General features: G+C 53.8%; 1 protein-coding gene across 1 annotated transcript in view; it reads left to right on the forward strand.

The window, feature by feature from the left end:
* The first annotated feature begins 13,598 nt into the window (after nt 1–13,598).
* The window catches only part of Gpc1 (glypican 1), a 28,099-nt gene continuing 19,564 nt past the window's right edge, over nt 13,599–22,133 (forward strand). Inside the window, exon 1 of the mRNA XM_020174938.2 lies at nt 13,599–14,004. Coding sequence (XP_020030527.1) covers nt 13,839–14,004 — 166 coding nt within the window. The 5' untranslated portion in view covers nt 13,599–13,838. The remainder of the gene's footprint in view (nt 14,005–22,133) is intronic.

Consider the following 22,133-nt stretch of genomic DNA (forward strand, 5'->3'; position numbering starts at 1 on the left):
TAGCACTTGGGAGGCTGAGGCAGGAGGACTGTGAATACAAGGACAGCCTGGGATACACAGTGAGAACCCATGCCAAAAAAGAAGAAAAGAAAGTAAGAAATTTTGTAAATGCCACAATGTACCCCCAGCACTACAGTAAAAAAAGAAAAAGAAAAAAAATTAAACGGAATTCAAGGTATCATTCTATGAAAACAACAGAAAACGAAGGCTAACATTTGCAGCAAGTCATGACCTCAGCCCTTGAGTCTGGCTGGTGGTAAGGTTCTAGACTTGAGTTGAAGCATCTTCAGGTGTTGGAATAGAGATGTGGTCATGGCTTAGGTGACCAATTGCTGAGCTCTCCCTGGAGCCCACAGTACAGCAGGCACGAGGGTTGTTCATATGTGATCCGCGATAGTGACTTTTCTGAAGTCTAGAGTCATCCAGAGTCAGCTGGCAGGACTTGGGAAAAAGGTCATTTTAGTTTTTAGTGAAACAATAAAGAGTCAGGATTCAATCAAATCTCAAAGAAAATGGACAGGACCAGAATTTGGTAAAGGATGCACTCAGGTTTTACTGAAATAGTTTTTGTATACTCATTCCCCTATTTACAAATAATAATCACAGCTACGATTATTTTTGAAATAGTAGTTTCATTAAATGTGGCCTGGCTGTATCAAAGAACAAGAATATTGATGCTATGTTTGACATCTCATTTTAGCTTTGGTAACATCCAGGACTTTCATTGACTTGGTAGCCATCAACCTCAGTTTTTAAGAACCATCTGGTGATGAGAGGCCTCAGATTAGACCTGTAGAAAACAAACACATCATGACCTCAGCCCTTGAGTCCAGCTGGTGGTGAGGTTCTAGACTCGAGCTGAAGCATCTGTAGGTGGTAGAGAGTCACATCTCTAAGGTGAGAAGCCACAGCAAGGCTTGCCTACTTACATCCTGGCACATATGGCACAATTATCCTGTCACAACTGCTCTCACTGAACCTATGCAGAAATCCACATTGCAACTAAGAGTACTCAATAAGAGCTTCCAAATTCTAGAGTGATCAGGGAGGGAGAAAAAGATAAATGTTTGATTTTTGGTTTACAAAAAGTGTATTTTCATCAAATTGTTGTAAGTTACAGATGGCTTAAGATAAAAGAAAAAAAAAGTTCCTTAAATCTAAAAAACAAGGCTTAATTAACAATGTCTCAAACAAAAAAGTCATAAAAATTATAATTATTCTAATTAGTTTATTCAGTCCAGTATAATTAACTTTTGTTTTTCTTGATCCTTGCTTGGTTAGCAGTTGTGACTGTCAGTTTCCCATTAGCGTTTAGGAAAGTCATGTTTGGTGCAACAGTGTAACTTTAAAGTTATTATAAGCTTGTCATCTTTTAATGAATACATTGCAACTTTGTATCAGAGCCGCTATCAAAATCTTTCAGGCGGGACATTTGGCTGTTTTGTGGCATATGGCACCTGAACATAATAATTACTTTTCTGACTGATAACATACCAGAATCTACTGTGTTTCTGGGGATTTCACTTACATTGTAACATTCATAACAAGTGTAACTTAAAGACCTAGTATTACTTGTCACCTGGTGTTTTGCCCCACTTGGTAAGTCTATTTAGTCTAACATCCCGAGAAAGAGAGAGAGAGAGAGAGAGAGAAAGAGAATAAGTTCATTTGAGATATTCTAGGGGCTGTTCTGGAAATTCCCAGAGTTAATTCAAGGCCAAAAAGACTTAATTTAGAATTTGACTTGGGGAAGTTATCAAAAATGTCAAAAGATTTAAAATGCTTGATTTATGATCAGAGGTCGCTGTGAGACAAACCAAAATGGCAACAGATTTTGAAGACAAATACAGAAAGTCAGATAGAGCTTATGTAGAAAGTCAGCTTAGATCTTTTAATACCGAAAATGCTCACTTCTCCTAAATGATCAAAGACCTAGGAAAAGGCAACTGGAAACTTGAGAAATTTATAAAATACAAAACTATTTTTTTCTAGGCTAACTGCTCAAAAGGTACAGAAAAGAAAAAATGTTTCATATTCAAAATAAGAGCAATACTCCAAGAAAAGTTTATCTTTTTTTTTGGTAGAACTGGAGTTTCATCTTAGGGTTTGTACTTGCAGAGCAGACACTCTACTGCTTGAGCCACACCTTGAAGATCTCATCTGTTTGTCCAGGCTGGCCTCAAACCTTATCCTCCTGATCTGAGCCTCCCACGTAGCTAGGATTACAGGCATGAGCCACAAGTGCCCAGAAAGTTAGTCCTTTTAACAAAGCGAAAACCCAATTCTTACTTTGTGTCAGTACCTTATTGGACTTTTTAAAATATATATATATAATCTTTGTACTTTGACCTCCTTTATAGACCTGCAACTTTCTATGTGTTCAGGTTTTGTCTTAGTTTGTTTCTTCACTTTTATTCTGGAACCATCAGTAACCTTGCTTTAAGATAAAATTACTCCTTTTCCCTTAATGAAAACACATGCCAGGTATATTTTTCTTCATTAAAACTCATCCTACTCTCTTTGCACATTTTCACTAAACCATCACCCTCCCTTATCCATGGTTTTACTTCCCTGGTTTCAGTTACTCATGCTCAACAATGGCCTGAAAATATTAAATGGAAAATTCCAGAGATAAACAATTCAACATTTTAAATTTCATGCTGTCTGGGTAAAGTGAAGAAATTTCATGCCATCCTACTCCATCTGCCCAGGCTATAAATCACCCCTCTGACCAGTGTATCCATGTTGTATACACCACCCACCCATTAGTCACATTGTATCAGATTGTCTGTGGCAGGCAGTATTGACAGAAACCACACTCACAAAGCTTTCATTGCAGTGTATTATTGCAATTGTTCTATTTTATCTTTAGCTGTTGTTGCTAATCCTTTACTGTGCCTAATTTATAAATCTAACATCATCACAGGTATGTATGTATGTATGCACAGGAAAAATATATATAGGGATTGCTATTATTCACAGCTTTGAGCATCTGCTGGGGGTCTTAGAACATATTCCCCCCAACAAAGGGGATGTCAGTGTGGTCATTTCCTCTCTTTCCTATTATTTTTGGCAGTTTTGTTAACAAATTAATCAGAATTTTCAACCTTTAGTAACTTGTATCTAGTGAAAACTGGGAAGTATGTGATTTCATAGCATATGTTTTCTCACAGCATGGGAACCCAGATATCTCTAGTTCCGCTTAATAAGAAGCCAGAAAGCTTAAAAGGGTAGGGAATTTGAATAGATATTTTCCCAGGAAGAAGAAGTCATAATAATGCTAAGTTTTTTGGCATCCCCTGGCTGGGTAAGCTTAAGTTCTGCTATTCTTTACTATTTACAAGAACTAGCTGGAGTGATTAAGCTTGTGTCTGCAAACCAAGCAAGGTTGGGCCACCTGGAGGGTGCTGGCCTGGCAACTCTTGGGCCTGGTCTGCCTTTTAAGAGGCTTCACCTTAACCTTGACCAGCAGTTCTCCAGTGTGCCTTGTGGCCCATCCTGGGCCATGAACCTATGATCTTAACCATTTGTGCCGTCATAACAGAGTGACTGATCATAAAGTATAGAGTTTATTTCTCACAGTTCTGGAGGCCAGGAAGTCAAAGATCAAGGCTTTATGTCTGGTGAAGGCTGCTGTATGCCTCCAGAACAGAGCCCTGAAGACTACTTCCTCCTGATGGGAGAAATGCTCTGTCCTCACATGGCACAGAGAAGAGAGAAACCCACTTCCACAATTAATACCTGCACTAAGCCCAACACTGTAGCATTGGGGACTGAGTTCCCACATGAGTTTCAAAGGAGAAAGAAACATTTAAACCATGGCAAGTCTTTATGGCAACCTGGCATTGCAATGATATTGCTTTTGTCTGATATGAAAGTGTCAATCGTCCTCCATGGATGAGGAACTGAAACCACAGCCTGGTTCTCCCCCACAGCCTAAGAAGCTGTTCCTGAGCTGGGAGCTCCCTGTCCTCTCCTTCCAAGTGAGCCACCTGCAGGGGTCCTCAGGCCCTCAGTGGTTCACATGCAGGCTCCAACCCAAGGCTTCCTGTGCAGGAGGGATGGGGGAGGTCCTGGGCAAGGCCCAGCGTCACAGTGGCCAGTACAGGTCCCAATTAGGTTCTGAGATCAACACAAGGATGCTTGGTATTTGATGGCACCATACCAGACACCACAAGGGCCTGTTGCCTGACAAGCACAGGAGCCAAAAACAGCTTCACTGTAGGTTGACTGACAAGGAAGCAGAAGGCGTACTCACTCTCTCTCCATCCTCTGTGTGAAGGAATTTAAGCAGCCAGGGAATGATTGTAACGGGAGCTTTGCTGGTCTTGTCCCCACTGGGACACAGGACCAGGTGGAGCTTGTGAGTGGTTCTGCTCTTTCCTGTAGCTGTACATAGCACCTCTCACTTCTAACCTAAATCCAAGGGGCTTGTTCTGTTCCTCAGGTTCTGCTTCAAGGGAGACTTTGCTTCTGTCGGTCTCTCAGGGGCATTTTAGGTCAGGTCTCAGGGTTCTGTGCTTGTGTCTTGAGAAACAGCTCACATAACAGCTTGTAGGAACAGAGAAGCTGCTATTTTCTGACTTGGTTTCACCTCCTTCTCTGTAACTGGAGCTCGGCACTGGGCCCACTTTGGAGGGAAGATGCTGCAGGAGCCTCACCCCAGGCCAGGCTGCCCTGGGGCTCCGCAGGAGCTACCAATTTACACCTCACAGCACCAATTTGCCCGTTTGTGTTTTATTGTAGCAAGACTCACATAATGAAACTAGCCACTGTAGAGCCGCTTGTATACCATCCTTGGGGAAGATGTGTATTCAACTCCTCTACCACATTTCTAAAATTGGCTTTTCTGTTGACTTGTGGAAGATCTTTATATATTGTGAAAAGTAGGCCCCCTTCAGAGATGATTTGCAAGACTTGCTTCCCATGCTGCTGACTCTTCTCCCTTTCGAGGCAGGACACACTGGTGAACAGGTTTTAATTCCTGTCAAGTCCAATTTACCTATCTTTGTCTTTTGTTGCTTGCCAAGAATCATAGCCAACAATCCTTTACTGAATCTAAAGTCATGAAGGTTTTCCCAGTGTTTTCTTCTAAGAGTTTTATCGTTTTAGCTCTTTGAGGCTTTCCATCCATTCTGAGTTCATCCTTACGTCTGGTGTGAGGTACAGGCTCTTACTTGAGTTGTCCCAAACCATTTGTTGAAGATACTTTTCTTTCTCCCAATAAAATGGCCTGGACACTCTCACTAATATCAATTGACTATAGATGCACCAGTTTTATGTTTGAGCTCTCTGCTCCAATCCACTGTCTGCCATCATGCCAGAACCACACTGTTCTGATTCCTGTAGCTTTGTAGTGAGTTTGAAAGTGGGGAATTTGAATCCTCCCACTTTGTTTTCTCATTTTAAGATTATGTGTCTATTCAGGAAATAACTCAGGATACCCTCCATCTGGCTGTGCCATGAGAATCCCCAAAATGAGGCCCAAAGGCTGGGTACCTGAGGAGGTAGCAATCCAGCACCCTCTGCCTAATCTCCCTGGACGCCAGCAATATCTTAAGGTGGGCAACTCTTTGACATGAGGCCTTCAGGAAGGGCAAGGCTGTCCTGTCTGTCCTCCTCTTTGAAGACACTTTTACCAGACTGCCAATGAAGGGCAAGGGCAGAAGCCAAGGACCAGGTCATTTGGTCAATGCTACCAGCCATCTCTAGGGAGGGCCTGTCCACCTCCTGTGCCTACACCCTCCCCAGCAAGCCTGGCCATGGCTTTGCCCTGCCATTCAGAAATAACCTGAAGCTGGAGCATGTGGTTGGGCTTGCCTGTAGTGCTGATCCCTGCAAGGACAAGGCTGCAGGTTGTGGTCACCAGCCCTCCTTTTTTACAGCAGTCCTTGGATGTATCTTGCTCCAGGACCCCCCACCCCGTCCCGGGATGGGCTAGCAGCTGCCTATGAGCAGTACCTGTGAGCAGCACCAGGTGATGGGATCCTCCTCCACCTCGCTGCACCTGGGGCTGCAGGGCAAGAGGGACCCTCTCCCTGCCCACTTCCCAGGAACCAGGGAGCCTAGCCCAGTCCCTGGAAAAAGACCTGCACCTCTCCCTCCCTCAGCCCCATGCCCTGGCTCAGGCCATATGTCCTTCTCACTCACCAGAACTTTGCTGCCCACAGAGAAGCACAGGCCCTGCAGCCTCCCCTCCAGGCACCAGTGACTCTCAGAGAGAACCAGTGCAGAAGGCTGCAGTCCTCACTGGGCACCCCTGCCAGCACCTCCCCAGGTCTTGTCCCTATCTTAGGGCACCCCTCACCTGCCGAGGCAGTAAAATCTGGTCTCTGGACCTTGGCAAATCCTCCCTCTTAGGAGAAGGCTCTTTGGTGGCCCCTACCCAGACCAGTGTTCACAGAACAGACCAGTCTGGGCACCCTGTAGGAATCAGACCTTGGTCCAACACAGCCCTGGGTCAGGGCTATGTGCAGCCAGGTGTGCAGCCAGCCCTCCCACCTGTGGGCTCCCAGCCAGGACTCCCAAGGTCACAGCCAATTCCCAACAGGCCTGTGGCTCCTGGCCCCAGAAAAGGGCCTGTATACCACATCCTTGCCCTCTGCTCCTCCATGGATAGTTGATGAGGACACCATATCTGGCTCCTTTTGTGACTGGCCCTCTCTGAGGAAGACCCTGGTAGTGACAGTCCAGCACCCACGGTACCCCTCACCGGGACAGCAATGTTTGGGACAGGCACTGAAGGGAACAATTTTCCAGAACTGCTAGGAAAGGTGTGGCCTTTGGTAAGCTACCACATGTCATCTACTTACGTTATCTTGGCCCACGAGGTAAGTGTGGGGTTCGAACCTGCAAGAGCTCAGAAACATTTAGTGAGTTAGGTTGCATCTGAGGACATTCATGGAGGCCACTATCCAGGTGCCTAGGTGAAGTTTTCCACTGGACTCAAGTGTTGCTGGTGACCTCGCCCACCACAGTAGCATGGAGTATGTGACAGCTCCAAGGGACCTGCCACACACCCTGGCCCTGGGGGAGGGATGCAGCTGGACTTAAGTGCCAGGTTATAAAACAGGTAAGAACTCCCAAAGAGCCAGATGGTGTGTGTTCTGCATGTTAATTGCTTTCTACCTAAAGGTGACAACTGGAAACTAGACTGTCCTCAAACTGCCTGCTGAATCCTGTCACCGTGGGCCCAGTACACTGGGAGAGGTACATCCCATCCCTCATGGCCAGCTCTGTCCAGAGGTGACCTGTCTACTCAGAGTAGTGCAGACGATGTGTTCAATTGGCCTTGTTCTGAAAATTGCTCTTTGTTTTGGGGACAGAGCAAGGCAAGTACTATTGCTGTTGACAGCCTTGCCGTGGAGAGGCACAGGACTCTGTGCCCCTCAAGACCTCAGGAGCCATGCTGCCTGGATATAAACTCCTTTGGCTCCAAACCTCTGGAGCTGGAAGCAGCATCAGGTCTTCCCTACCTTAGGGCAAGTTTCTGGGGAGAAGCTGGAATCAATATGTGTGTGTGGGGGGGGTATGAGCGACTGGTTTAATGGAAACTGTCCTTCCAGAGACATGGGTGAGCTCAGATGATGGTTCTTGCACATGGCTGAGGGCTCCCTGTGCTCTGTTCTGCAGGCAGAGCTCTTGCAGGATTCTGATTGAAGCTGTTTTTAGAAAGATCAGCCAGGCTGTGCGGATTGCAGAAGGAAAAGACCAGAAGCCGGCAGCAATCCAGGTGGGGAGAGGTGGAGGGAGTGCAGTCAGAAGCCACATGAAGGAAGGAAAGCAGGCAGGCCCAGCAGGAAAATCACAAGCTCCTTTGTGCCCAGGGCCCCCTGGTCTGCAGGGCCTCTGTGCATGGGGCAGGCATGTGGAGTGTTCTGTTCAAACACATCAGACCTGGAAGGGGGCTCCTGTGCAGGCTTCCTCTTTCCTCATGGGGACCAGGCCCAGAGTCTGGGTGATGGAGTAGGAAAACAGCTCTGGGAAGGCCAAGCCCATCCCATCTCAGAGCTGAGTGTCTAGGTTCATCTCCTGCAGCTAGGATGCTCAGACTACAGAGACAGTCGCCAGCTTTTGGAGGGGCCCAAGATACAACTCATATGGGTGGCCCAGTGTCGCTCTCAGCAGGCCTTCCCTCAGCTGGCCTGGAAAAGGAGACTTGCCCAGACTTCCTGATGATCAAAGGGCCTCAGGATTCAGCAGAGCAGACAGCTGCCAAATCATTCTTCCTTGAAGTTGAGTACCCGCGGGCAGGGGCTTGGGAGAGACAAAAGGTGGGTACAGGTAGGCCACCCTTGAGAAGAACGTGCCCAAGCTCTTTCCGTTCTGCAAACCTCTGGTGTGCCCCACACCCACTCCCAAGGGGCAGCACTAAGGGTTCAGACTTGGAGCTCACCTTCTCTGGACTGGGGACCTGATCCAGGACCAGGAGGACTTTCCAGAGACCCTCTAAGTGATCCTGAGATGAGCAGGGACCAGCACTCACTTTCCAGAGCCCACACAGGAGAAATCCCGAGGGGCACTCTTGGACTGAGGTCCTTTATAAAGATGACAGAAGGCTTCCTGATCGAACACAGGGAAAGAGAGACTGTGTTTTCCCCGGGTAGCAAAAGAAGAGGCAGATGGGCAAAAGGTAGTGAGACCCTGTCTCAAAAACAAACAAAAAAACCCAAAAAGGGCTGATGGAGTAGCTCAAGTGGTAGAGCACTTGCATAGAATGTGCAAGGTCCTGGGTGAAATCCCAGTACCAGAAAGAAAAAAAAAAAAAGAGAAGCAGCAGAGAGTGCTACGGTACACTGAAGGTGGAGTCCTGGAGTCCAGCAATGGCCTGAGAGCAACTCCCCACTCCCATCACCAAGGTCCTGCAGAACCACTTAGAGTCCAGTTTCCTTACAAGAGGGACCCTGATTGCTATTTGCAGAAAGATCTCCAGCTAAAGAGGCAGCTGCCCTGCTCCCTTGTGCTACCTAGGGCTGCTGGCCCCTTCTGGGGATCACTTTTCTCTCTATCAGCTACCCTGTGGCATCTGCTTCCTCTCTTAGGCTGCTTGTCCAGGAACTCCCAGGTTCCTGTAAAGCCCCTGTTTTCCACAGTCCCCCAGGGTACTCCAGCAAGTCAGCCATCACAGCCTGACCCCAACTCACGCTCTCTGACCCTGGTCATCTGCAGGCACGGCTCTACACCCATGCATCTCACTGCAACCAGAACCCAGCTCTCATCAACAGGGATGTCACTGGCAGTGACATTTGTGAACGGCAATGTAATGCACAGTAGTGACTTTAAATTTTCAGTCTCTTTGGAACTTGCTTTTGAAATCATTGAAAAGTGATCATGAAGGAAAACAGAAAGTGAAGCCACAGGGACTCTGGGTGTGAAAGTTGGGTGTGAGAAAGAAGGACAGCCACCCCACCCTCTAGAAACTCCCTGTGACCTCTGAGCAGTGTCAGGGCCCAGCACCCCCCAACTCCCACAGTGCCTTCCAGGACTCTGGTCACTCCTTGTGGAAGCCAGAAGAGTGGGGACAGGCCAACATGTCTCCAGGGGGCTGGGCACTGCCTGCCTCTGAGATTACTCTAATGGCATGTTCTTCCTGCAACTTACCCCCACTTAGACGAACGCAGTTTTCCTTTTTCATTTCTTCACTCACTCATTCGTTTCTCCTTTCTGTCACACACCTGTGCCATGGTCTAGACCCCAGGGCAGAGGGGACAGTCTTGCTTGGAGCCAGGTGGGCCATGGTGGTGGCTGTAGCCAGCAGCATCAGTTGTTCTCACATTCACCAGTAGCTTGTCTATAGCAGCCCAGCAGGGCTCCAGTCAGCCACGTCCACCCTCCCAGAGTACCCCGTTATAACCATGACCCCTAATACCACAGGCTACAGCCCCTCCCAGGTGGAACTCTTGGCTCCTGATGCCCCAGGGGGCTTGTGTCACACTGTGTGGCTGTGCCCTGCTCTGGTTGGTGGGTGGCCTGGCCCTCATTGTGAGCTGCCCCTGGTGAGGTGAAAACGCTGCAACCTGGAGGTCAAGAGCAAGTAGGGCAGAGCAGGCAGAGGCAGCTCTTGTCTTGGGAGCAACGATGTCCTGGAAGCCAGTATGTGGGGGCTGTGAGGCCTCTCTCAGCAAAGATTTCTCTAAAATCCACTCCCTCTGTTGGTGGGGAGGGGGCAGCAGGAGGGGGCTCCATAGGTGGGGACATCTAGAGAGAAGAGGGGGAAGAACTGGGGGTGGGGCAGGGGTCCCCTGGGAGAGGCAGCTCATCTCTGCACCTCTGCAGAGCTGCCTCTAACCATGGTGTCTCTGGCTTCTTGCTGCCAGGCCACCTGTCCCCTGCGTGACTTCCCTGCTCTAGTTACCAAAGCTCTGGCAGGTCCTAGCCCACCCAAAGGTGATGGGACTATCCTATGGACAGCCCTATGTTCATAAAGCTCCCTTTTAGCCATGGGCTGACATGATGGCCAGGCCTCACGGTGGCTCCCCCTGGCAAAGCGGGACCTCTCTGGCCCCTGGGGTCAGGGCCCCCGTAACGGGCTCCAGCCCGCTTCCAGCATATGGTAAGGACTAGCTGTCCTTCCTCCATCCTCTCCTTCCATCCTCACAGGAGACGTGGACAGAGAATCCGGTCCATTGCTGTGACCACTGGGTGGTGGGCCTGGGTTTGGTCCCCAGTATGCATTTCCTTTTATCCAGAGATGGGGCCAGCTCACCAGCTCAGGTGCCTGCCCAGCTGGGAAAGCCCATAGGTCAGTTTTCTGCCACTTTCAATCACTCCTGACCAGTACAAATGAGACAGGAAACTGCACCCTGGTGGAGCAGGGTGTGACACCACAGGGCCCCTCCCTTGGAGCCATAGGACACCCCCACCCTGGGTGCCCAGCTGCCTCAGTGAGGTCTGACCTTCTCTCAAACTCCCACATGCACAGGCAGAGTCTGAGCACCACGAAACCCCCAACACCAAGGAGACCAAGAGGAGTTAACATTGAGAGTCCTCATCCTAGCAAGGAAGGGAGGCTGCTGGGGCCTGCACCACCCACAAGCTGCCCCCCCCCCCCCCCCCGCCAACGCCAGTTTCTTTACAGTTATCTTCAAAAGGGACCAAGTGCTGCTCACACGCCCAGCTCCCCTTGGCACCATGGAAATGAGAGTGCAGAATCCAGCAGGCGGCCTCTTCTCTGGGACTTGTGGGATGGCAGTGATGCTGTGAACTTACAGGTGGTAAGTTGAGGTGCTAAGGATTTCTTTAGGAGAGGAAGCCAGGGTACACAGGGTATCACCTGAGCCAGCCCCATAGCTGGCTCCATCACATTCTTGAGATCTGCCATTGAGAGGCCCAGAAATGGCCTGGACACTGACCCTGCCCTAAGGACTCACCCCAGTCAGGTAGGGGGAGACATGCAACAGTGACATAGGTCACAGTGGGGGATTCCATTGAACCGCAGCTTGGGTTTAACACTGAGTCCAGATTCTTAGGTGTGGTCCCCTGATGAGTGATGGCCAGTGTGTTCAGAGACACCATAGAAAATGGGGAGCCTGCTCATATGCGGACATTAGATCAAGGGCAAACACAACAAGGGGATTGGACTTTGATCACATGATAAAGCGAGAGCACACAGGGAGATATGAGGATAGATAAGACATCTAAAAACTAGATAGCATTTGTTGCCCTCAACGCAGAGAAACTAAAGCAGATACTTTAAAGTGACTGAGGCCAATAGGAGAACTAGAGAAAAGGTTAGTTCAAGAAGAATTAACTTAGAAGGTAACACCCACGCACAGGAAATTAATGCGAGTCAACTCCCTGTATAGCTATCCTTATCTCAACTAGCAAAAACCCTTGCTACTTCCTATTATTGCTTATACTCTCTCTTCAACAAAATTAGAGATAACGGCAAAACAGTTTCTGTAGTGAGGAGGTGGGGGGGAGGGGGGGAGAGAAATGACCTAAACATTGTATGCACATATGAATAAAATAAAAATTAAAAAAAAGAAAAGAAAATGGGGAGCCTGAGCTGGGTGCTGCTAGCCCTGCCGGAGGAGGCAGGCCAGGCAGGCCTGGACCAGGTGTGTAGGCAGCTATGCCAGGCCCAGGCAGGAAGGAGCTGGCCCCAGCATGCAGTGCACAGGGTCTGAGTCACAATGTGTTGCAGCAGAGTGGGTAGGGAGAGGGCACATGTGTGCCCTCAAATTAGGTCCCCAAAGCCTGCCTCTGAAGCAGTGATTCAGTGTGATTCTGGGTGAAAGGAACAGCTTCTCTTAGGAGTAGGGCAGAACTCCCCACCACACACCAGGCTGTGGCGCGGGTGTGCTTCCTTCCTGCGCAAGCCTCACAGTGAGTGACAAGGCCTCAGGCACAGGGTTCTGGGGGTGTTGGCACCCCATGGACCCTGATCCTGAAAGATAGGTCTTGGCATTCTTACGCCACATGGGGGTTATCTTGGGGCTCTCTGCCAAAGGTGCCAACTTATTTGCTTCCTTCCCATCTGCAATGATCAGGTATCTGGGATCATAGCCTGGCCCAGTCTTCAGTGGACCTTTGCCCACAAGACAGAGAGGAGGGGAAGAGTGGTACAGGGCAGCAGCCATAGAAGAAACGGAGAAGCTGGCCAGACACCAGTACCAACTGGGAATGCATGGCACCTCACGTCTCTTTCCTCACCTCCCTGCCGCTCTCCTCCACTGCTGAGAGCCTCGCCACACCCTGCCCGGTCTCCAGTCGCCCTCCTGACACGCATCTGTGCCCTGTGCCCTACACCCTCCTCACTCCTCTACAATAGGACCTGTTGTCCACACCCTGCCCCTTCTCTAGACCTGCCTCTGCCCCATGGCTTTGGTTTCTCAGCATCCAAAGAGTCACGTGATGAGGACCTAAACACCGGCTGATCATTTCCAACGAGTAAGTCATTGTCTGTGCAGGGCTGGAAGCCGGTCAGGGTTAGTTTCTTGGCCAGTTTCCCGCCTACAGCCCCCCACCCCTCCGCCACAAAAACATCAGGTGTGCACTGGGGCCGCGGAGAGGCAGCTGGAAAGAGGGAGGAGCGCTTACAAGAGTGCAAGTGAGCAGGAGGGAGGGGAGCGAGGCGCGTACCGCACGCAGAGGGAGGCAGGCGATGTGGAAGCCGGCACCCCGGGAGCGCGGCGGGTAGAGCGAGGGACGGGGAGCAGCAGAGGGGTGCAGATTTCGTTTGGGGGCGGGGAAGCTCCCGATTGGTGCGCGGAGGGCGTGATGTCACGTCCGGCGGGGGAAGCCCTGCCTCGCCAGCCCCCCCCGCCCCGCCCCCGCCCCCACAGGTGGTGCCGCCGCCGCCCTGGGCGCGGGGCATGGGGGCCGCCCTTGGGGACCCGGGACACAGCCTTTGCACTCCCTAGCTACTACCACCTCACCAAAGCGATCGAGAGATTCGCACGGGCGGGTGGGTCTGCACGCACCCCGAGAGCGGAGCGCCCGGGATCGCGACCCCCTCGCTGCGCCCCGCCCCGCCCCGCCTCGCCCCACCCCGCCCGGGCGCTCCCCTCCTCCCGCCCGCGCTCCCCGCCCCGCCCCGCCCCGCCCCGCCCCTCTCCGCGGCCGCCGAGGGGCCGGGCCGGCGGCGGGGGAGGACTGCGCGTTAGCCCGCCGCGCTCTGGGCGCCACGACCGAGCGGCCGGACATCGCGCCCCGCGCGCCCCGCGCCGCAGCAGCCGCCGGCTTTTGTTGTCTCCGCCTCCTCGGCCGCCGCCGCCTCTGGACCTCAAGCCGCGCGCGCCGGGACCTTGGCTCTGCCCTTCGCGGGCGGGGGCTGCGCGGGCCGGCCGGGATCCGAGAGGCGCGCGCGGGCGGCCAGGGGTGCCGCCGACCCCGCCATGGAGCTCCCGGCCCGAGGCTGGTGGCTGCTGTGCGCGGCCGCCGCGCTCATCGCGTGCTCCCGCGGGGACTCTGCCAGCAAAAGCCGGAGCTGCAGCGAAGTCCGCCAGATCTACGGGGCCAAGGGCTTCAGCCTGAGCGACGTGCCCCAGGCGGAGATTTCGGGTGAGTAAGGGCGCGGCGCCTGGGGACCCCTCTGCAGGCCCCGGACCCCAGCCCGCCGCAGGTCTCTTTCGGTTGCCCTGCGCGGCCACTTGCCCTTAGGCGCCGGAACCCTCCGCCTGCGCCCGCGCCCCGCCGCCTAGGCTCCAAGTGGCCTTCTGCGTCCTCGCTGGTCTGCACCCCACGGCCCTTGCTTCAGAGCTCTTCGCTCGGTTTCTCCCCAGCCTCTAACTCGCGCTCTGGTTCCTTCCCCGTCCAACTGTTCTCGCCGGGATCCGAGCGGCGGCCCCCGGAGCGGTGCGCCCTTTCCGGGTCAGGACTCTGGGTGGTCATCCTCGGCCGCGGGCTCGGCCCAGCGCGCCGGCGTGGCCGCATTCTCAGCTCCCGGGCAGTGTGCCCCTCGCCGCGGGGCCGGCGGGAGCTGCTGTCGGGTCACTGCCCAGTCACGATGCGACCGGCCTGTCGGGGTGCAGATTGACGGTGGCTCCGGGCTACTGACTCCTCTGAGCGGACCTCTCTGGAAGGCATCGAAGTTTCTGCCCAGGGATTCCCGCGGGGGTCCCCACAGCCCTCGGTGGGTTTTGTGGACAGAGCCCCTCAAGTCTGTTTGGGGGAGGAGAGGGAGTGAGCGAGTTGAGCGCTTCAGCACGACCTGTGCCACGATTCGCAGGGATTCCTGCCCAGGAACTTGTGCCTGCCGGCGCCCCCGCCTCTGCGCGCTTGGGGCCCCGCCTGGCACTTGGGGCCGCCTGGAGCAGCTAGCCCAGCTGCAGGTGGTCGGCGCCTTGGATCCCGCCCAGGGGCCTTGTCATCTCTTTGTAAGAAGAGCGGCCCTCCTGGCGGCAGCCTCGGCCCTGCAGCTGCCTGCGGAGCTGCCCGTCCCCTCCCTTCCCTGACGCAGGAGGAGCTTTGGGTACGGAATTGTCTGTGAGCTTGGGGCGCAACGTCCAAAGGACCTCCCAGACCCAGAGCTTCATCCTCGCATGTGAATGGAGCCTGAGTCTGCAGTGTGCCTGGGGCACTGTGAACAGGGGCGAAGCAGGCCAGGTTCCTGCTCTGGGAGCTCTTCCCAAACAAAAGGAGGTGGCTTTTTCGGTGAGGGGCTAAACTCAAATGGTGACACGAGGACTGTGGAATGGCCATGCCATAAGTATTGTGAATGAGAGAAAGAAAAACATCACTGAGATGGACGGACTGTGCTGGAGGTGGAGGAGTCTGCCAGGCTCTGGACCCCTGCATCCCGCAAGGGACAGAATCCACAGACCCCTCTAACTGAGTCTCTTGATCCACCCTGTGACGTCTCCTGGGACAGGCCTTCCTGCACCTCCCTCTGCAGACACAGCCCTGTCACTGTCAGAGTGGCCTCCCGCACCTCTCTGTGCTCTGTCTGTCAGGGAGGCAGCACAAGGCCCTGGCCGGGTTTGGTTAGTGTTCTGCCCACACCTCTGCCCTCCTCCCACCACACAAATAGGAACTTGTACTGGGGGCATCGCTGACCATTGTACTGAAGCCCAAAGTCTTGAATGGTGCAGAGCCATCAAGCCCACTGCCCTCCTAGCACATCCACACCCACTGAGCTGATGCTTCCTTGGGGACCTTCCTGAACTTACACCCACGGTCTGCTGTTCCCAGTTAGGCAGAGATGAAATGACAGAATGTGGGCAGCCACCAAGGGCAAAGAGAGGACAGGGTGGAAGAAGTTGAGGTGGGGCCCCGCCAGAGAGCCTGGATCGCTTGTCTGCTTAGGGACCCAGGACAAGCATGAAGTCTTGGTGTCTGTGTGATAGGCTGGTGCTGACCATCCAGCTGCCCATCCTGCTTGAAGTCTCCTGGAGTGGGGGTTGGGTATCCAGGATTCGTGCCAGCCATAGGCTGGGTGTCTGTGCCTGGACTCAGGTGCCATCCTCCTCCAGACTGCCTGTGCTCTGCTGCCCTCCCTGCAGTGCTCCTCAGAGCCCAGGGCCCCTGTGGTGCACCCTATAACCTCCCAAATAGAACGCCTATGGGCTCAGGGTACTGGAGGGAGCCTAGTGCCCTGTGGGTTGAGGGCAACAGTGACCTGCAGGGGAGCAGCAGCTCTAGGGGCAGCCAAGCCCAGCATCCCCTCCTGCCCGGTGTCACCAGTCCTGGCCTTCAAGGGCCGGGCGCCCTCTGGTGGCCCCCTGTGGCAAGGTGCTCTTAAGACCCTGGATCTTCTGTGCCTGCTTTCCTTCAGGCCTCAAAGCTAGACTTCCAAAAGGGGCTGTCCTTTCTTCAGAGGGGCCAGAGACCTGGAACTGGACCCTACTGAGGTTCTGCACTGAGTTCAGCTGGCCCAGCCCAGCGTGGGAGATACGCAACACTTCCTCTGGTTGGAAGGGAGGAGGGTGGCCCTGGTGCATGGGTGGTCTCTCCAGCCTTTGCATGAGGTACCAGAAATGGTAGTTGATGACAGGGAAATGCTTTTAAAAGGGAGCTGTGTTGGAGGAACTTTGAGGTGTCTCACTTCCTGGACAGCCTGGCCAGGCAGCAGTGGTGACAGTTGTTCCATTTTATGAATGAGGAGCAGGCCTGCAGAGGCAGCAGATGGACCACGACCACTGTGGGAGAAGCTCTGCCCTTACACCAAGGCACTGCATGAAGAACAGGGCTGGGTCACATTGCCAGGCGCCACCTGACAAAGCACAGCTCACAGCAGGTGACTCTTGTACCTCTGATTGAGAGGGCATGCCTGTGCCACAGGTGCTCCTGGGCACCTGCCTGCCCTGCCAACTAACTCAGGGTGGTCAGTTGTGTATCTGCTCCTTTGTGGGGTTCCTGGGGAGAGGGACAGCTGCTATCCGGTTCTCTGTTGTCAACACAGAGCCTGACTCTGCTGTTGGCCTAGTGCATTCTCAGTAAACACCTGCAGTGTGGAGCCATACTCAGTTTGCTTTATTCTGGCCAAGCTGGGGTGCAGAGCAGGAGGTGGGGGGTTGAGGGTGCCTACTCAGCAGGATCCCTCAGCCTGGGGAAGAGGAGAACGGCTCAAAGAAGACAGGGTTTGGTATTGTCCTCATGATAGGAACAGCCCAGCTGTCCTGTGCCACCAAGCTGCAGCCTGCCTGCCAGCCCAGGTGGGTACCTTGTGCCGTGGAGCCTGCACTGAGGACCTCCCTCCTCATCCTGAGAGGACCCTTTTCTTCTCTGTTCTGGTGCTGGCCCTCTGGCTGGTGGGCCCAGAATCTGAGTGGAGGGTCCTCAGCCCTGTGTCCCCTTACCATATCCTGAAAAGGATTGTCATGGCTGGCTCCAGAACCTACCAGTGTCTTTCTCAGTTGAGGTCAGTCGGGCTCTAAGAAGCTGCCTGGTTCATTGCCCCGCTCTCGGATTCTATGTGCCCTGTCCTGTCCAGGAGGCAGAAGCCGCATGTGGCTCAGTGTGGTCCCCAAGGTGGTCCTTCTCCCCAGTGTGGTCCTTCTCCCCAGTGTGCTGCAAGGAGCTGAGCTGTCATCATCCCCAGCTTAAGCTTAAGGTGCCCTTTGGGACACCTAAGGGATCTGTGATCTGACAGGGCCACCTGTGTAGTGCAATGGCTCAGGCCTTTGCTGTAGCACTGAGCCTCTTTACTGGACAGGTTGCCTGTTTCCCTGTGAGAACAGGAATCATCTGAACACCCCAAGGACAATGGGAGGGAAGGGTCCCTGTGTGTTCTCCCCATCCCACCCCCAGAGACCTTCTGTAAGGCCCCCCCACACCCCTCAAGTAACAGCATTTGGGAGCTAAGAGTTCTTGTTATGAACCAGGCTACTGGTGAGGCACTTCCACGACTGTCCAGCAAGCAAGCCACGTGACAGGGCCTGTGTAGACCCATGGTTCAGATGAGGACATGAAGGCTCCAGAAGCCATATGGCTTTCTTAGGGCCCGGTCTGATGGATTGCACAGCCCACACCATTGACTGCTGCTCACTCTTTCCCTCCATGTTTTCTGGACGCCTCCTGCCAGCTCAGCTTGGGAGGCAGAAATGGGATTTTACAGCCCAGACCCTGGTGGGCCAAGCAGCTGTTTTCCCCACTCTGCTCTCCTGCTGTGGGCTCCATCTCTTAGGATCTAGAACTGCTTTTAACAGACACTGTTCCCCACAAGCCTGCTTGACTTCTGCCACCCCTTGGAGAGGGCTCTTCCCAGGCTCAGCAAAGTGGGTGGCCCCAGGTATGCATAAAGGATGAGCTCGCTGTGCTTCTAGCTGGCCCAAAGAGAAATCCCCAGTATGTCCCTAGTGAGGAGAGACCAGCCCCTCCACATTGGCCCAAAGAATACTAGACACCTTATACACAGATGGCCAAGCCAAGGAGATAAGACAGGTGGGTCTCTTGGTGAATTGTGGTTCCACACTAGGCTAGTGCCAGTGCTAGAGACATTGCAAATCTGTGATGACAGGCTGCCCTGGAACTTGAGGGCCTGGTGGCCAGGCAGCAAGACGGGGCTTCAGAGCTGTAGGTGTGGTCAGTGAGTGTGCAAGCATACGGTGCTTCAACCATGGTGCCCACAGCCAGTAGATAGCCAGGAAAGGGGCTCCCCTGAGGCCACACAGGAGGCTGGTTGGGCCTGGGGCCCAGCAGCAGCCATGTCTAGGCTGTATGTGTCAGGCAGTGAGAGGTTAGGCGCCCTTCCTTAAGTCAGGAGGTCTCCCCAGGCCTGGCTCAGAGTGACTTCAGGTGGGGACTCAGGAACTGTGTCAGGACAGAGGTGAGGGCACTTCTGTGGACGGGGCGTCTGTCTAGCCCTAACCCCCTCTGGTTTAGTGCCTTCCTGGAGTCCTGAGCCACTCCAGGGATCAGCATAACCCACTGCCGGGGTGGGGGGGATCATATTGCTCATGTTCCGTGAGGGGCTTCAATTGCAGCTGCTTGCCGAGCCCCAGTGCCTTGCTGCTGTGCCCATTGGCAGCCTTTCTCTGCAGTGTTTGTCTGAGGACAGGCCTGGGCAGGTGCTGCATGCTGCTTGAAGTCTCCTTGTGTGGGGGTGTCAAGGCATAGTCCCTGGGTTGGTGGGGTCCTCCTCCAGCTCTCGCCCCACCCCTCCAGGTTGCCATCCAAGAGGGAGCACAAGGGTACTCCCTTTCCCGCACACACACAGATACCCCTTCCCTTCAAGCTGGTCCTTCCTGTGCCTACCCAGAGCACAGGCCTGGCACCACCCACACTTGGGGCCCTTGGCACAATGTCTTCAGCATCCCTGACACAAGTACTCACGCTTAGGCTTGGTATCTCTTGCTTCCCTAGCCAGGGTGGGTGTTAGGTCCATTTCTGTGGTCAATATCCGAACAGCCAAGTCCAGCAAACAGGTGGTTTAACTGCAGATATTTGTGTCTTGCAGCTCTGGATGCTAGGAGAGAAGCTTGAGGCCAAGGTGCCAGCAGGGTCAGCTCAGAGGCCGTGAGAACCTGCTCCAGGGCGCTCCTAGCTTGTAAATGCAGTCCTGGCCCTAATCATCACACAGCTTCTCCGTTGGGCTTCTCCGATGTGCGTGTCTGTCTCCAAACATCCCTTTTTATGAGCGCACCAGTCATCTGGATTAGGACCAACAGCACACTCTCATTTTAACCAGTTAACTGCAGGGACTCCACACCCAGACAAGGTCAAATTCTGGGTTCCGAGGTTAGAGCTTTGGGGACACAATGCAGCTCACAGCAGGGGGTGAGCGCGCTCATATTTGCCTCCCGTTCTTGGCACTTTGTTGGCAGTTTCCATCTGGTGGCAGAGATCCTGGGCTCTGATGGCCTCTTGAGGACAGAACCATACCTCTCTGTGTCTCTGGCATGAAAATCCTGGTGACAGTGTGGGGAAGCTAGACTCCTCAGGCACAACCTTGACTCTGCAGTCTTTGGAGGCCTCAACTCCAGCCCCTCACTGTTACCCCTCAAGGTCCTTGGTCGCTCCTCTCCCACCATGGCCTCAGCAGCCTCCGCTGTGTTGGGGTGTCAGACCAGGGCTCTCATGCTGATGTTACGGATCTGGTGATGTTCCAACGGTGACTGAAGCTGGTGACCAGTGACTCGGTGACACATCTTGTGGCATGTCACAGAACCAGAATGGGTGGGCAGTGAGGTGGCAGCCTGAAGACCCATGGTTGACAGAGTCATGACTCAGGACCCCCAGTCGTGAGTGGTAGAGCCTCCAAGCCAGCAGACAGTAGACCCCCCCCAGGCGGACTTTTGGGGAGGCAGTGGGGAAGAGGGTAGGCAAAGCAGAGGAGCTCCACAGTGTGCATAGTGGCTACCTCTCCTGAGGAAAAGAGACTGCTGCTCATTTGTGCTACATGCTCCCTGGAATTCCGAATGCTTGGCGGGGTGACAGGACAGCCCCTGGGGGTTCCATCAATCCTGCTCCCTGGCCATCTGCCCAACTCTCCACCCCCCCCTCCACTGCCAGGTTTAGCCCTGCCTGCCACCTTTGGTGTTAGCACCAGGCATTCATAGGGAGGAATGCTGACACAGAGATGAGGTCCTATGCTGACCCTCTCCAAGGCCCTGCTGGGGTGGAAACAGATAGCAAACCAGCCCAAAGGCCAGTGTTAGATGAGGACAAGCCCTGCAAAGGTAGCCTCCCAGGTCAGCCCACAGGTGTCTGCCACACAGGCACAGCAGACACCCATGGGCCAAGCTGTCAACCCCCAGCTGAGATGAAGGCCTGGGCTGGGGCTGGCCAGGAAGGGAGGTCCTACAAGCAACACAGGGGTGGCCAAGTGCCCAGGAGCTCCTGGATGGGCCAGATCCACTCTTCCAGGTGAGCTGAGCACCACGTAGTGTGCAGGTAGAAAACCAAGTCCCAGAGACAGGTCCCCAGGGCCCAGAGCAGAGCCACTGCTGGGGACCTACTGCCCCAACCAGCCCTCCCCGCCACGTGCTGAGTGAGTCACTTGTCCCAGCCCAGGCTTGCCCAGTGCCTGTGTGGGCACTGATTGATGTGCTGACCTGGTGGGTCACCAGGGTTGAGGCTATTGAAGGTACCTCATTTGGAGAACAGGGGACCTTCAAATGGGTCTGTCCCTAGATGCTGGGATGTAGCATCCAGAGAGCAGGGGTTCTGTTGGGTCAGAGGGTGGAAAGCTGGGACCCAGGCCACACACTGGTGCAAAGAAGGGACGAGAGGACTGAATGTTTGGGGGCAGAACCAGGAAGATAAGGATAAGAAGGATGCAGGGCTGTGGACAGTGGGGCCATGTGAGGACACATAAGCAGAATGGCCCAGCCAGCTGCCAAGGAGGCCAGGCTCAGCCACTTCTCAGTCAGCCACACCCAGTGGATCTCCTAAGGTCAGAGCTAGCCTTTGCAGTGGTCACCTAATGCCTGAGCCCTGCTCATCAGGAACAAAGGAGAAGGGGCCTGGCTGGGAGGCACAAAACCTTATCATCTGTCCCCATTCCCCAGAAGTTAAAGGCCTAATGGGAAATTCAGATGGGCTTCTCGACCCTCCCAAACCTAGGGGCTCACCTAGGGGGCTACGAGGCCTTGGGCAGGTGGCACACCTCCCCAGAAGGCTGTGTCCTGGCTTAGGTCAGCATTGGAAGCACTTTCAGACAAGGTCCCCAGACACTGAGGACAACTGTGTGAGTACATCACAGACTATGGCCTGTGGTGGCCATTCTACCTGTCCTCAGTGCTTGGGTCCTATGACCCCATCCCTGTGGTGAGCCATGGTGACATCCAAGTGCATACTCAAGCCTATGGGCCATAAGTGCCCATCGGAGGCTCAGGGGGCCTCAGAATACATCCCACCCACCTGTGACCATCTACCAGGCCCTGGGGAGAAAGCTGATGCCACCTGCTGCCAGGGTTGGCTCAGGCGTTCACACGTCTGCAGTTGTCATGGAGCTTGGGACACGATGGATCATACAGGTATTTAAAAGGGATGGCTTTAATTAAGTTACCATAATTCTTGGTAAATCGACGGTCCTGACTCCCATCCTTCCCCCAGCCTGGTGGGTGCTGCACAAAAGACTCTCTGTACATCCTGGTGGTCTCCCTCCCAGCAGCTTCCTGCTCTGGGCTGGCACAACCCATGCAGTGGTGGGGGGCAGAGCAGACACCCCTGGGAGTGGTCCTCCCTAGGTGAGGTGGTGTTCCCAGCCAGGCATCGCTGCCTAGGGGCTTTTGGAGGCACAGAATTCC

The sequence above is a fragment of the Castor canadensis genome, chromosome 4, assembly GCF_047511655.1.
Source record: "Castor canadensis chromosome 4, mCasCan1.hap1v2, whole genome shotgun sequence".
Lineage (NCBI taxonomy): Eukaryota > Metazoa > Chordata > Mammalia > Rodentia > Castoridae > Castor > Castor canadensis.